Source organism: Typopeltis vanoorti, chromosome 15 (genome assembly GCF_054136105.1).
Source record: "Typopeltis vanoorti isolate ZY-2024b chromosome 15, IOZ_Tvanoo_1.0, whole genome shotgun sequence".
In the NCBI taxonomy this organism is placed as follows: Eukaryota; Metazoa; Arthropoda; class Arachnida; order Uropygi; family Thelyphonidae; genus Typopeltis; species Typopeltis vanoorti.
Genome location: NC_143563.1, coordinates 23702359 through 23719096, shown reverse-complemented (window position 1 = coordinate 23719096; position 16738 = coordinate 23702359). Strand labels below are relative to the sequence as shown.

At 34.0% G+C, this 16738-nt stretch overlaps 1 protein-coding gene across 1 annotated transcript; it reads left to right on the top strand.

Moving 5' to 3' along the window:
* Positions 1-144: 144 nt before the first annotated feature.
* Positions 145-16455, top strand: LOC150098503 (uncharacterized). The gene is made up of 2 exons (XM_090404983.1): positions 145-581; positions 13352-16455. Exon 2 carries the CDS (start codon positions 13706-13708, stop codon positions 14810-14812), a length of 1107 nt encoding a protein of 368 aa, XP_090261109.1. The 5' UTR covers positions 145-581; positions 13352-13705; the 3' UTR covers positions 14813-16455.
* The last annotated feature ends 283 nt before the right edge of the window (positions 16456-16738 follow it).

Genomic DNA, 16738 nt, shown 5'->3' with positions numbered 1-16738 from the left:
AACTGCAAAAGTTCAAAAAGGTGCAAAGTGTCACCCAGGGAGGTCGCCCTCTCCAATCCTCCCTAGCTACGCCTCTACCCAGAGATCGTTTGAGTGTTTTTCCCATGTGCCCCGCACATGGGAAAGCTTTCGGGGATTACCGGTAGTTTTTTCCGGGTTTTCTCTTCGGTAGCTGACTTTTTCTGGGATATTAGCGGTTCAGCTTATATCACGTGACCAGCAACATGATCCCCGTTTTCTCGCGGAATAAATCGAAAATCTCAAACGCCCACCGCTTAGTAACAGTCTAACGCTGTTGAGCTGTTGTCCCTCTCTCTATACTTACTAGAGAGAGGAACGACTACAGCGCCACGATGCGAGCTGTTTTACAGACTGCTTGGCTCTTCTATAGTGGATAGGTTGTGTTAGTGTTGAGCGCGCGTGTGTTGTACTTTAACAATTACCTTATCGGTTGGAATGTAACGATGCAACACAGCTCCCTTCTGTATGATAGTGGTAGTTTCGTTTTCATGAGAACGACATGAAGAGGAGAGGAAGAGCTGATCTTCCTTGTCAAGTCTAAAGCTGGCTCAACACGTGCGGTAAGTAGGCAGTTTTGTGTGCTTCCTGTTTCGCCGCGCCGCCAACGGATGAATATCGGAAGCTCCTTGCTTATTTAACCGTCGATGTTAAGCCTAATATGTACCCAAAACAAGAGAATGCTCTGTGAGAGACTTACCCCCATTTGGTATGACTTGACGAGAAATGTCACATTTGGAAAATTTCAAAATTGCATGACACACAATCCCTTACCTTTGGAATGTCACAGCCAACCAACTGGAAATACGAATAATCCTGTTTTTGAATTAATCCATTTTTTAGAAGGGACTCTTTCCTTTTCAACGGTCTGTTTTTTAACATAGAAGTCTGGGCGACTGCTGTGCTTTTTTTTTTTTTTTTTTGAATAAATATATGGGAAAATTTTGGAGATTTCGGACAATTTAAAAACTTGCACACGAACCGCATAGCCTAGAAATATCGAAAAAAAATAAAAAGTTAGGTATCATGAATGCATAAAATATAAGTAGATACTAGTCTTTTTCTTAGACTTAAAATATAAGTAGTAGATACTAGTCTTTTCTCTCGGGTGGGGGGACCCTGTAAACCCCAGAGAGTGCATCCCTTGGGTGGCGGATAGGGAACTCACCATGTGTGTGTGTGTGTGTGTGTGTGTATATGGTGGGGTAGTCCGAATATACTGAATAAGGACTCGTGGACCAACAGGGCCATAAGGGGCAATCAACTTGATTGTAAAGGAAGTGGCACTCCCATGGGCCCCTAGCTGGATCTATCCTCTTCTTCTTCTACTTTGAGGAAGATCCGCTTACTTTAATCTTTCCTATAAGGCCTTATCAGCCAACTCTTCTTATTTTATGACCCTTATGCTATTAGAGTACTTGAGGGCCATGGGGTCTTTTCATTTCTAGCCTTACAACTATGCCCACGCTATAAACCTTACTGTAATTCTTTTATAATCTACCCTTTTCCCCCTTCAATATACCCTATTCCTCCTATGGGTTTAAATTCGGAAGAAGGCTAGTTCAGAAGCCTTAAGGTAGCAGCCCTACCACTGAACTATTTCATCGTCAGGCTAGTCCCCTGACGTGGAGAACATAATTCTACTTGTAAGCTGACAGAAAAAGATAATCTGATTGAATCTATGGAAAACGACCCTGGAATGGAAAAGGTAAAACAAAAATGGAAAACGACCCTGGAATGGAAAAGGTAAAACAAAAATGGAAACGACAAAATATAATACAAATAGCAAACTGGAATGTAAGAGGAATAGCATATAAAGAAATAGAATTAGACAAACTATTAAATGAAATGAATTTTAAAATAGCAGTAATCACTGAAACAAAAAAGAAATTAATAGGAACTATGAGAACCGAAAGCTTTAATGTGATATACAGTGGAGTCAACAGAGACCAAAGAACACAAGCAGGAGTCATGATTTGGATTCATAACTCCCTTTCAAAACAATTAAAACATTATAAATTATGGAATGAAAGAATAATAGAAGCTAGAATAAAAATAAAAAGAGGCTATTTAACAATAATTGGTTTACATGCCCCAGAAGAAGGAAGAGAACAGGATAATATTGATTTTTATAATCAGCTACAAAACATATATAATATAATAAATAAAAATGATTACGTAATTTTAGCAGGAGACTTAAATACAAGAATTGGAAACACGAAAATTAATAATAATATAGGAATACATGGAGAACATACTCTAAACAGAAATGTAAAAAATTGATTGAGTTTGTAGTTTATAATAAACTAAAAATAATGAATTCCTTCTATAAACATAAAAACATACATAAATATACTTGGGCAGCAAGAGGATAGAAATCAATATGAGATTATTTTATATTAAATGAAAATAAATCAAAATTTTCACTAGATGTTAGAGTTCACAGGGATATGAAATAAGCAGTGACCACTTCCTTGTTAAAATAAAATTAAGATTACCACCTAAATCTCTACAAGTAACAAGAACAGAAAGAAAATTTGAAACATTTGTTTATAAAACTAGACTATTGAATGACACAAATGTACAATGGCTATATGAACAAACAATTAACCAATATGTAGATAAAATAAAACAAAATGAAGAAATAGAAATAAAATGGCTTAATATAAAAACGATACTAAATGCAGCAAAAAAGCTTAGGAAAGACCAAAAAATTCAAGAAAAGGAAAAAACTGAAGATCTTGGATGATACAATCAAAGAAATAATCAAAAAGAAAAAAGCCTATCACAAATGGTTAAGCAGTAAAAGATTAGAAGATGAAATAGAATATTAAAGAATAAGAACCATAGCTAAAAGAGAAGTCAGAAAAAAAACATAGAGAATCATAGAACAAATTTGTTTCTAATTTAGAACATGATTTATATAAAATAAGACCCAATGTATATAAGATTTTGAAACACTTAAATGCAGATAAATTGCAAAAAATAAAATGCATAAAGTTAAACACCGAATTGAAATTAGAAGAATTTCTAAATTACTACACAGAATTGCAGACAGACAAATATTTTAAAAAAGACAACTGACAAACAATTAACGAAAATGAAAAGGAAATCACTAAAGAAGAATTAGAAATCAGCCTGAAAGAAACAAGAAACGGAAAATCACCTGGAGAAGATAAGCTAGGTTCAGAACTATATAAATATGCAGAAACAAGATTCAAGAAAGACTTATTATTTTTAAATAAAATTTATTCAGCTGGTATCCCCCCGAATAGAATGGAAAAAAGCAATTGTGATTCCTATCTTTAAAAAAGGTAATAGAGATGACCCTAAAAACTATAGAGATATCAGTATACTAAATTCCTGTTACAAAATATATAGCAGAATCTTAAATAACAAACTAATGAAATATTCCGAAAACTTCATTTTAGAAGTACACAATGGATTTAGAAAAGGACGATCGTGTATATACCTGGCCTTTTGCCTAAAATTAATAATAGAGAAAAGAAGAAAATAAAATTTAGAAACACATATTGCATTTATTTACTTTGAAAAAGCATTTGACAAAGTTAAAAGAAACATATTATTTAACATATTAAAAGAAAGACAAATACCAAATAATATCCCAAAAGCTATCACAAGTATATATGAAAATAATCAAATACAAATAAGATTAAATCACGAGCTATCGTATATGAGAGAGATAAGCCAAGGGGGCCAACAGGGATGTCCCCTCTCAGCAACACTTTTTAATATCTAATTAAATGAAATAATAATAAAATGGAATAAAAATTTACATCAAGTAATTAAACTTTCTCCTACAGTAAACTTAAACACTCCCTTTTGCCGACAACCAAATAATAATTACAAATTCTGAATATAACTTACAGAAAGCTATTTTAGATCTCAATGAGATAGCCAAAGATTATGGTATGATAATATCAACAGAAAAATCAAAAACTATGGCCTTTAAAGGACAAGATCCAGCAAGAACTAAAATAGTAATAGATAACAAGATCTTAGAACAGGTGAATTCATTTAACTATCTAGGATGTATGATCACATATGAAAATGAAAAAGATATAAACATAAAAATTGCAAAATATTTAAAAATGACAGGTGTAATTAACTCTATATTTAAACCAAACCTAGTTCAAAAACAAACCAGACTAAAAGTATAATACATTAGCCCTACCAGTCTTAATGTATGGAAGCGAAATCTGGACAATAAAACAAAAAGACAAACAAAGATTAATAACAGCAGAAATGAAGTTTATGAGAAAAACTGCAAAGTATACCCTATTTGATCACAAAAGAAACGAAGAAATTATGAAAGAATTAAACCAAGAACCAGTAATAGAAAAAATTAAAAAATATAAACATAAATGGATGGAACACGTTCAAAGAATGAAAACAGAAAGATTACCAAAACAAGCCTTAAAGTACAAGCCATTAGGAAAAAGAAAACCAGGACGTCCTCTTAAACGATTCAACGATGACTTTTAAGGCTGGAACAGGCCATGCTAGGCCTAAATCGTTGATACGCATGATGATGATGATATTAGTCTTTTATCGTTTGTTTCTATAAAAGATGAACAAATCTATTATGAAAAGTTACAATTTATCAAAACTTACACACAGAAACAGACTCTAATTGGCCATTTGCAGTTGGAGAAATATAAACAAACGTAAGGATGCAGTATTAAATCATAACTGCACAAAATTAACTTATTAATTAGTTAAATTAATAAATTAGCATGAAATAAAATATAACGATTTAATCATTAGTGTGTAAACTAGATGAAGCCTTCCTATCGATTATAATACGTTACAATAAAGCAATCATTATATTTTCACCTCCTTATGATTTTCTTTTCTCTAGCTTATTTTATTGTGAGAATATGGTATATAATACATGCATACCATATAAATATGTGTTAATCGACTGTTTATGTTATTGGTAAGATTTCCTGTCATCAGTAACCTGTTAATAGTTAAGTTTTTGGGAATCTAAAAGTTATAAGCGGATTTTCGAACAACTCGGGGCTCAGCGCCTGTAATCCCTGTGTTGTTTGAGGGTCAACAGAATTTCCATGCTGTCTTCTCAAAAAACAGTAGCAAGGCAAGCAATCTCCATTCGTCACTCTGCCACCTGTTGGTAACTCTAAATGGTATTATTGTTTGAAAGAGTGTATATAGCCTTGATCACATTTTTTTTCCCTGAGTTGTGTAGTTTAAGGGTGCTAAGAAGTTGTGGATTGTATCCAAGCCATGCGGCCAAATAGTAAACACATCATCCACATAGTGTAGTCAAACAGTGAGTTTATGTGGGGGCTGAGTTTGAGGCTTTTTCTTCAAAGGTCTCCATAAAGAGGGTGGAGAGAGTGGTGAACCCATTGCTGTCCCCTCTATCTCTTTGTAGTATAATAGTCAGTTTTGATGTCTCCTCCTTATTCACCAACGTCCCACTCAAAGATACCTTAGATCTCATCCAAGCCAAATTTCCTTCCTTATCTCAGCCTTATTTCAGTTCACCATGAACTCAGGCTGTTTTGTTTTGCAGGGGAAAATTCTACAAACAGAATTTTCCCTGCAAACACAGAATTTTCCCTAGAGGGGACAACAATGGGTTCTCCACCCCCTGACCAACATCTTTATAGAGACCTTTGAACAAAAAGCCTTAAACTCAGCCCCACAAAACCCCATTGTTTGGCTATACTACGTGGATGATGTGCTCACTATTTGGCCACATGGTTTGGATTCACTCCATAACTTCTTAACACACTTAAACAGTTAACACCCATTATCCAGTTCACCTTAGAAAAAGAAAACAACGTCTCCCTTTCCTAGGCACTCTGATTACACATCAGCCTGATGGATTCCTGGCTTTCTCTGTTTACAGAAAATCAACCCATACAGGTAGACACATTCACCTACAGTCTCCCCCCCCCCCCCCCAATCACAACAATATGGGATTCTAATACCCTATTGAACAGGACAGTGGTTAAATTCTAAACGAATAAGCTCTGGGTCCCTTAAAGTAAGGATCATAAATGTTAAGCTATTGCAAAATTGTTGCAACAATTTTTAAAATTTTATTTATTTATTTATTCTGCCAGAGTTAAAACCATCAGATGTTCTTTTCCAGACCACCAGAAACATTAAATACAGATACAAATACAAAATTACAAATTAATATAATACTTCTGACATATTAAAAGATAATTCAATTTAAGATAACATTAAGTTATATGAGCAGTGAAAAAACAGTAGACCTATTCAGCTTTATTAAAACACTTAAGGAATTAAACAACGTAGTTAAGAATATAAATTAAATTATATTTTAATAAATATTTCGGAAATATTATTCAGCTTGTTATGTGAATGCAGAAAAGAAAAAAAAATGGAAATACAATAATGATGAAATAAATAACTCAAATTCCTTAGTAAATTTCTGATTTAACTTATTTAGACTGTAGAACCTTTGAACAATTATTGTCTTATCAATATTAATATTTGAATGAATATGCTGTAAAATAATATTGTACTTTTAAAGATAAACTTAGACAAACATGTGCATTTACTCATATCAGTAAATTAAATTTGAAATATAACTAGTTTTCACTAGTTATATATAGGAAATATAATGTACAGGAAAGTGCACAAAAATATAGGAGCTTACCCTAAGTTAGTAGTTGCAGGAGGTCTACAATAGTTTCCACAAAGCTTTCTTTGATTTGTCTGTCTCTGCATCAAGTCTCTTTTTACAATAAGCAAGGACATTGTTTCTTTCTTGGAACATCCAGTGTTTAACATATTGAAGAGGATCCCACTGGGAAATTGGACCACAACTATTCACTGTCAGCAAAGATGAGACATTTTCAACCATGGGTGCATTTCTTATTGGTGGCACAATATTGTTCATAATGCTGAACCCATGCTTGCACTCTGCATTGCTCACTGTTATTGCTTCAACACACTTCAGTAGTTTCTTCATGGCATCTGATAACTCACCTCCACTGTGCTTAAAATTCCTGTAAGATTGAATGGCCTCACGATAACACAGGAAAATAAATCACACAGATCTTTCGATTCTTCTTCACCATAGTCCATAGCAATATCATCCAGCCAATGCTCAGGTAAAACTACTTTCATTATTTCTGAGTACTTTGTGTCCTTATTTCTCATGCACCGACTTGTCAAATTTGTGATTATACTCACATAAAATTGTCCTTTATTTATTTCCATTGTGTTGTTCCTACCCCCAAATACTTTCAAGGGAACTTCTTTGAATTGATTTGCTACTATAGCTTTCTAACTTTCCTCCAGTAAATACCTCCTCTCTCTCTCTCTCTTTGCGACTTTCAAACACTTCTCTTGTTCTGTTCAGGAGTTAGTTTGCTCTAGGTAACATCACAGTTTGTTTTTGCAAAGATGCTGAAAGGATAGAAAGCTCAGATAATGCATCCATCATTATTCCTAAATTGTTTATGAAGTATGTTTCTTCAGGTTTACGGCTAGCCCTTGAAATTTTGTTCTTTCTTTACCATCTCGATTTCCATCATGAGCTGCATGTGTAAAGAAACCGTGCAATGATGCATACTTATTTTAAATAGAATTCACAGCCTGAAAACTTGATGCAACCCAGAGAGTTGACAACATCTTTCCCACTTTGGTGAGATGGCAAAACAACTATTCTGCACATTTCCTTAGTTCATGTAAGTTCTTTGGAGACACACTAAAAGTTGAATATACCTTATCAAGAAACACCGCAAAATGATTTGTTGTCGTCACATTTTTCATTCAATCCTGCACAGCAAGTTTCAAGCGATGATTTATACCGTACCATGTTAAATTGTTGGAAAATCTTCTTTCATCAATGTTGACAAACCTGCTTGTTTCCCTAGCATAACTGAGGCCCCATCCGTACATAATCCAATTAGAATTTCCTGCAGGATTTCTTTTTTTCGGATCATGCTTTTCAAGACACTTCATAAGTGAGTTCTTAATCCATTGCTTTGGTGCTTTCTAATTTAATTAAATCAATGAATAGTGTTGTAATATCACCACCATTTATTACATCCTGTATGTACCACTATCAGAACAGTCTGGTTAGATATGGATGTACTTTCATCCAGAATAGTAGAAATTGTGTTTCTATGGGTTATAATGCTGTCTGCAGTTTTGTGTTCTAATATGATTCACTATCTCAGTGCATGTCACATTGCTATATAAAGCATGCCCCACAGCTAGCCCATTAAGAATCTGAAGATCAATTAATTTTGGATGATCTACAAAAGGACAATTATATTTTGTAATATGACACACAGTGCGAAACACGACACTTGATTTTGTGAGCTAAAGAGTTCTGTTCTTCTACAATGTGTCGCAATGAATTCTCACTTTTACTCCTAATAATTGCTTCTGCACTTTTAGTGAGATTTGGTATCTCTATGTTAGTAAATTTTCTTTCTGAGTTGCTTTTGTTGGCATTGTTTAGACCTTTCCCCCTTTAATATGTATTACTCCATTTATCCACTCTCATGCTAAGTGAGTCCGTTGATGTGAAGAACTTGTGCTTAGGGTATGTACTTCTGCACATGTTATACACCCCCAAACCTCTGTCCTTGCAAAATAACAATTGTATTTACCAATTATATGAAGAGCCAAAGGCTTCAATTCGGCGACGTGAAATTATTTAAGTTAAGGGATATTACATCCCATATTGTTTCATAGCCGAATAAGAAACTCAAAGAGTTTCATGCCGAACTTTATATAGAAACTATATAAAGTTCGGCGAGTCCAAGCATGAACAAATACCTGGTAGTGCAACGCTGGGGCAACTCATAGTAAGGGTGGAGCAAGCTCTGATCACTGTTCTTGGTATTTACCCATAATGTGAAACCCAGCTCCTAGGAGCTGTATTACTGTTCTACATTATGAGAGAAGGTCACTACCCAGACCAGTTTCAACCTTTATTGAGATCTCATCAGTGAATAGGTAGACCTAGATAATACCCAGTTTGTAGCAAACAGAACTTACGTACCCTACAATAAGAATTGTCAAGAAGGTGTCGTAACAAATTACTAATTGTATGAAGAGCCAATGGCTTCAATTTGGCAACGTGAAATTATTTAAGTTAAGGGATATTATGTTGAGTTTCTTATTCAGCTATGAAACAATATTGGATGTAATATCCCTTAACTTAAATTATTGTATTTACTTTTGAATGCTATCCACTGGTCGAGTGTCTAGCAAGTTGGTAAATCTTTCCTTTCATTCAACTTATTAATATTATCGCATTGCAATTGATGGGAATCCTCTGTTTCTGTGTATTCATTAGAGACTTCTTTCTCTTCAGAAACTACACATGAACTGTCATTACAAACTCGTTTTGTATTATCACTGTTATCCGAGCTATTTTTCTGTCTAAAGAAGGTATACCCATGTACTTATCCGTAGTTGAAATAGTAGGCCTACATAAACACAAGAAATATACATGATTTTCTTTGTACTTCTCACAATCACAAGCTCTGATAAACAACTGCTAATATGTTGTTGGTTACTGACTGACTGTTGCCAACCAGAAATGACAAAATATCGCTACATGTCTGTCGAAATTCTGCTACAATAATGTTTGCTTGTGAATCGCCTGTTGATATTGACTTTATATACACATTCAAAACAATTGTTGAATAATAACACAATAATTTAGGCATAAATACCGTAAAGGGAGAAAAGTCACGAAACAAAAAATTTCAGAGGCATGGCCCTGGCTAAATTTAACCACTGGAACAGGGCAAAATTAATCTGTTCAGATAACAGTGTCCTAACTACGGAACTTAATATCCTTAACACCTTCTTAGCCAATGGCTACAACTCCCAAAATATCCAAAAAATATTAAACTATTTATTCCCCCCCCCCCCTTCATAACAGAGATGATACTAAATCTATGACCATTCCTTATATCAGGGGTATGTAGGATTTTTGTTAAAGCTAACAAAAATCCTAAGAAAATACGACCTGTCTACCTGTTACAAACCATATAAGAAATTGGCATTCTTTATCTGCTCTACCAAAGACCAGCCACTTCCTCTAAACTTACCCGGAGTATACCAGGTCCCTTGCAATTCTAAACTGTCTTACTACAGGCAGGACAGATAAACAGGATATCTGAACACTAAGACTACATCTGGTTTCACCAATACAACCACTCAGGAGTTGCTGACCATGCACTTGGACACCCACCACAGAATATGCTGATAGAAAGCCACTTGACTACACCACAGCAAATATAAATATGAAAGATTATTCCTGGAATCAGCCTCAGCTTTAAAAACTTCTCAAACCTCAACAAATTTGGGTGCATGAGTCTGCTCCAAATTTGGGAAGCTCGCATACTAAGAACATCAGCCCATCTGCCAAGACAACCCAATATAGCCCACTAGGGGTAATCTTTAAAACTGTAGGACTGACCAGTTGCCATTCTTCAGCCTGATTTTCTCAGTGTTAGTGCCTATGTGCACATATCATAGTTTTATCCCTGAAGATGGCAATGCAGCTGAAATATAGGAAGGTATTGATTAAAGTTTTTTTATTAATATTCTAGTATATGCTGTCATTTCCTGAAAAATTTAAAATCATGTATAACCAACGTATAAGTTTATCTTCAAGAAAGACATAATATCATTATTTCCTGATACATATGCTGAAGTGGTGTAAGGGCAATATTGTTGTATTTCATGCTAAACTGATATGGTACTTGCCAGATTTTGTATTTTGATATTTTAAAGCTATCACATATTGATTCAACTATATTTCAATCTTCCTCTATCTTTTTTCGATCCTTTATTTTTATTTTTTTTTATCAGCACATGGTCTACTTCCATTATGATTAACTAGGCAAAGACTAGTGGATTTATGAGAGTCCGGTGCATGGGCAGGAGTGAGTTGCTCATTGCTTTATTAAATTCTTTAATCCAGGCTTGTCTTCTCTGTATGTTTGGTGGAGCATATTAGATAGGATAGGCAGCCTGAGAGGAGTGCTTCTCACTGCCCGGCTAACTGTGCACATGGTAGAGTTTATCTGGGTGTCTATAATGTTGGTGTGTGCACTTCTTTCCCAGACAGAGGCACAACATTCTGCTGCAGAGAATGCGAGGGCTAATGCAGACAACCTTAAGATTTCTGCACCACAACCACATGTTGTTAAAGCAAGCTTTGAAATGATATTGTTTCTCGTTTTAATTTTGTTGGATAAGTTGGTGATGTGCCTTTTATAGGTTAGGCTTCTGTCCAGGCTCACTCCCAGGTATTTCGGGTGAGGCTCATGTTTTACCATTTTTCCACAGAAAGAAAGGTTGAGGTGTTGGTTTTCCTCTGGTGAAATACTGTGGACACAGTTTTTTGTTGGATTTGGCTTCGAATACCACTGCTTGAAGTACTCTTCCAGGATGTTCAGCTCTGTGTTCAAGGTTGATTCCACGGTGGCAAAGGAGGTAGACTGATGTAGGATTGCCAGGTCATCAACGTACATATACTTGCTTCAGCTGGTATGTGGTAAGTCATACATGTAGATGTTAAAGAGTAAAGGGATAACACAGAGCCCTGTGGTAGACTATTGTGAAGGAATCTGGGCCTGCTCTTGTTTCCACCAATATGGACCTGGATCTTTCTGTTGGAGAGAATAGATTCAAAAAGCTGGAAAGTTTTTTTTTACACCTTATAATATTTCCTAGCTTTAGGAGGAGGCCCCTGATCCAGACTATATCATAAGCTGATGTTGGGTCAATGAAAGTGGCTCTGGATTTAAGTTTCTTCTGGAAGCTTGCTTCAATCTGTGTTGTCAGGACCAAGACATTTTTCCTGGTCTGAAGCCCACTTGTTCAATTGAAAGTGCTCTTTCGATGAGTGGTGAAATTCTTTTAAGGAGAATTCTTTCAAAGAGCTTAAAGGTGGAACAAAGCAAGGAGATAGGCCATAGATTTTTTACATAATTTGGATCTTTTCCTGGTTTGGGCTTGCCAATTTTTTTGGCTTTCCTCCACAGATTTGTAGTTTCACAGTCATAATTTTTGAGAAATGGGTGGCCAGCCATGTTTGGCCTTGTTGACCCAGATGTTTTAGAAACTTGGAGAGAATACCATCCACTCCTGCAGCCTTGCCATTGGTGAGTTTTGAGGCATACATCATCCCAAGATACTGGGTATATAGGTTCAGGTAGCTCGGGATCCGTCTTCAGGATCTTTCTGATGGAAGATTGCACATTAATTTAATTTTCCGCCAGGAGGGGGGGAGGAACACCCTTTTCGAGTCATCAGAATTCAAGGAGAATCGGCCTATCAGTCCCGAACTCGCTCCCTCCCCAGCACAATATATTGTCCGACTAAGCGACTAAAAATTAGCGCAAAAAATTAAAAGCGATATTGGTTCTCCAAGGGAGTGCAGTATTTAAGAGAAGGTATTTAAGGATTTCTTATTTTGTCCTGGCACTTAAAATTGTACAATAAAAGGAGAAAATAAAAATTTCTATATTTTTATTCTATCAAATATAACCAAGCCCATTTACCCAGCATAAAACAAGGAATTGCATTTCTTCTTATAGGAAAGTAAGACGCAGTTACTATCACGAGATAATCTGCTTAAGTGTTCTCTTCAGTGTGTTAAAGATTATTGCATCTTCTATTGGACATGACGGCCAAATAGCATTTGTTACTCTTTTTTTTCTTCAACAGATAGCAAGTATCGTATACAGATCATACTCCACGTAGGAGTATAATCCTGGCCAGTTGGGAGGTTAATATGAATTTTTCAAAGTATATAATTTTACATATAATATATGTTTTGATTTTATAATTAAATTGTAAGTACATTTAAAAAGTAAAAAAAGAAATACTCTATTTAAAATTGCATTGGGATACCAAAACCCGTAGGGTTCTCACTGCTTGAAATTGTCTTCCAGTCAAGATGATCTGTGTGGTGAGGAATGCTATCGCTACTTTCCTTGAAAAAATTATTTAATAACGTTTCTGTTAAGTAATAATTAATATTAAATATTAATTTTTAATATATTAAATGAAAATATGTATCAAGTAAGAAAATTTCACCCATGCTTATTAAAATCGTAAATGCCTTATTCGAATGCTTCATACGAACACAAAATTACTGTAAACGTAGTATGAAAAGAGGAATAACGTAATTTTTGACACGCATCATATTGTATGTTTAAACTTCGAAGAAATAACTTTACGAGTTAATTTTATTATGGGTGATTTTTGCATATTACAAACGTTTATATAACGTGCATTTTTTTTTTTTTTTTTTTTTTTTTAGGAAAAAATAAACTGCAAATAATTTGACTCAAGATGCCAAGAAGAAACTTCGCATGTCGATAAATCAGGACAAGTATAGATATCGTCCCAGAATTAGTTCCCAGAACCCGAAGAACTAAGTAATAAAATATGTGTGAATATAATTGTAATCAGGCCTTGTAGCCAGGAAAGTTAAAAAAAAATTAAATTTTCCCAAATTTCCACTCATTTGAAACATTTCATTCTGAAGCATGTTTCTAAAAGTAACCACAGTCTTGCGAAACTTTTGATAAGATGAAACAATTTTCTTATGAAACGATGTTAGACATTTTCGAAATTTGATCACCTGAAAAGTAATTTCTTAGTGAATACTAAAATGAAACAAATTTATAGCAAAGCGTTTTCCACGCGATCTCAATTAAAAGTTCACTCGCTAGCTCATAAAGAAAAGAAACCATTATCTTGTGAAACTTGTGGCAAAGCGTTTTCCAGGCGATTTCATTTAGAAACTCATTCATTAACTCACACTGGAAAGAAACCATTCTCTTGTGAAACTTGTGGCAAAGCATTTTACATGCGATCTCACTTGAAAACACATTCGCTAGTTCACACTGGAGACAAACCATTCTCTTGTGAAACTTGTGGTAAAGAATTTTCAAGGCATTCTAACTTGAAAACACATCTCCTAGTTCACACTGGAGAAAAACCATTCTCTTGTGGAACTTGTGGTAAAGCGTTTTCGTTGCATTCTAACTTGAAAAGACATACACTCGTTCACACCGGAGAGAAACCATTCTCTTGCGAAATTTGTGGAAAAGCCTTTAACACGCATTCTAACTTGAAAACACATTTACTCTCTCATACTGGGAACAAACCATTCTCTTGTGAAACTTGTGGTAAAGAATTTTCCACACGACCTGAGTTGAAAAGTCATTCACTAGTTCACACTCAGGAAAAACGATTTTCTTGCATTCTCTGTGGCAAAGCATTTCCAAAATCAAGCAATTTGAAAATCCATTTATTAGTTCACACTCGTGAGAAGCCGTTCTCTTGTGCTACTTGTGGCAAAACATTTTTCTCCCGATCCCAATTAAAAACTCATTCACTGGTTCACACTGGAGAGAAACCATTCTCTTGTGACACTTGTGGCAAAGCGTTTTCCAAGCGTTCTAACTTAAAAACACATTCCCTAGTTCACATTGCAGATAAACCATTTTCTTGTGAAATTTGTGGCAAAACATTTCGCATACATTCTAATTTAAAATATCATTCATTAGTGCACACTGGGATTAAACAATTCAGCTGTGAAACTTGTAGCAAAGGGTTTTTCAGATTATATGACTTGAAAGCACATTCCCTTGTGCACACTCAGCAGAAACCATTTTCTTGTGAAATTTGCAGCAAAACATTTAAACATAAAGGTAACTTAAAACGACATTTCTTAGTTCATACTCAAGAAAAACCATTCTCTTGTGAAAGATGAGGTAAAGCATCTTCGTACTCAGCAGTACATTTGAAAGCGTATTCGTTAATTTACACGAATGAGATAATTTTTTTGTGAAACTAGTGCCAAAATGAGTCACACTTAAATAATGTCACTTTTTTACTAGTGGGATGGTTGATTACTTGAAAAATAATTTCCTTCTAATAAATTTTAATCAGCTATAGTTGTAGTGCAAAAAATTCTGTTTTATACAATATCGATAAAAATTTTCATTATCAGTTTATCTGAAAAGCATTTACTAGTTCACTGTAAAAACCCCTGAAATTTATGGGAAAGTTTTTAATCACAGGTGATTGATAACATTAATTTTATTTCATTTTCGAATTTAAATTATGGTCTTTAAATCGAATTTAAACCGGTCTGGGTAGTGACCTCCCACCATAATGTAATAACAGCATACATTTCCTAGGAAGTGTGTTTTTCCATAATGTTATGGAAAATACCAAAGAATAGCGATCAGAACTTTACTCACTTTTGCAACGAGTTGCCATTTTGTAGTTGTATTTTACTACACAGTAGGACTACTTGCATTAGCTCACGCTAGTATTCGCCGATATTTTTATAGTTTACAATATTCGGCATTAAACTCTCTGATTCCAATTTCTGAGTTTCTTATTCGGTTTTAAAACAATGTGGGATTTAATATCCCCTTAATTTAAATAGTTTAAATTATGTTTAATGTTGTTTACTTCATATGCTAGAGAAAGCACATCGTTGCTAAATAAATATTAACGAATTAAATATTTTAAATGCATGCTGCTGTGTAATCCTCCTTGGTTTTGTTATTCGACCAGTCATTTAAAAATGAAGTGCTCGAAAATGGGTTTTGCATGACCTATATAAAAATTGAATAAAATCTTGGTATTAATATATACGTAATACAAGCAAATTATGTCAAGATTTTATTCAATTTTTATACCTTTTCTTGATCATATAACTGAAACAAAACAATTCTTATTGAGAAAACATCTGTCTTTTTCTTATATTTAAAGAGTGAGTTATTTTCAAAATTTTAAGTAATCCAAATTGCATGTATATTTTCCTGTAAAGCACAATGTTTTTTTCTCAAATAAAATAGTTTCTATAATCATTATATATGTGTTTTTATTTTAAGCCATTCTTTGATTCATCAAAGAACTCCTTAGTCCACTTTGAAGTGAAAACTCATTTGCAATTTATTTCACTTTAGATTATTTTAAGACGATTCAAGCAACGGTTTGCATTATCTTATAATCTATGATTTCTCAAAACGATTATCTGTTAAAAGCAATAATTTTAATTTTAAAATTTAATAACCAAAGTACCGTATTCGTCTGAGATTTATAAATGCTGATGGAATGTTTTACAAGAGTTTTTCTTTGTATTATTCATTGTAGTATTTCCAAGATTATTTTAGGTAGCTTTTTGCTCTTCATCTATGTGTAAACCAAAAAATATTCATTGGAAATGAACACCAGATTATGTTTGGGTAGTTTATAATGTTATAAGGATGTAACTAAATATTAATTTTAGAATTGTCGAGGAAGTTTGATATTGCTTTATGTATTTCTATATTGCATTTATGGCTTTGTTCTGTAATTAATGTTATGTCATGTAATTAATAAATAACATTGTTTCTCGGGTATTTGCCTACTTATTTTGAATTAATTACCAATTCATTAAAAATATCAGAGTTTCCAATAAATATTTCAAAACAAGTTATACAGTATTCTGCAATCCTAATGACATATTGTTTCTTTTTTAATCTTTTAACTACGGCGTTATAATTATTTAGGAATGATGAATGCATTCAAGTATAACGATGTACATATACAAAGAAAAGAGCTATGTCATCTATGATGGGACTTTTGTAATTCATAAGTTTCTTTTTCGACCAGAAAAATAAACATTCTTCGAAATCTAATA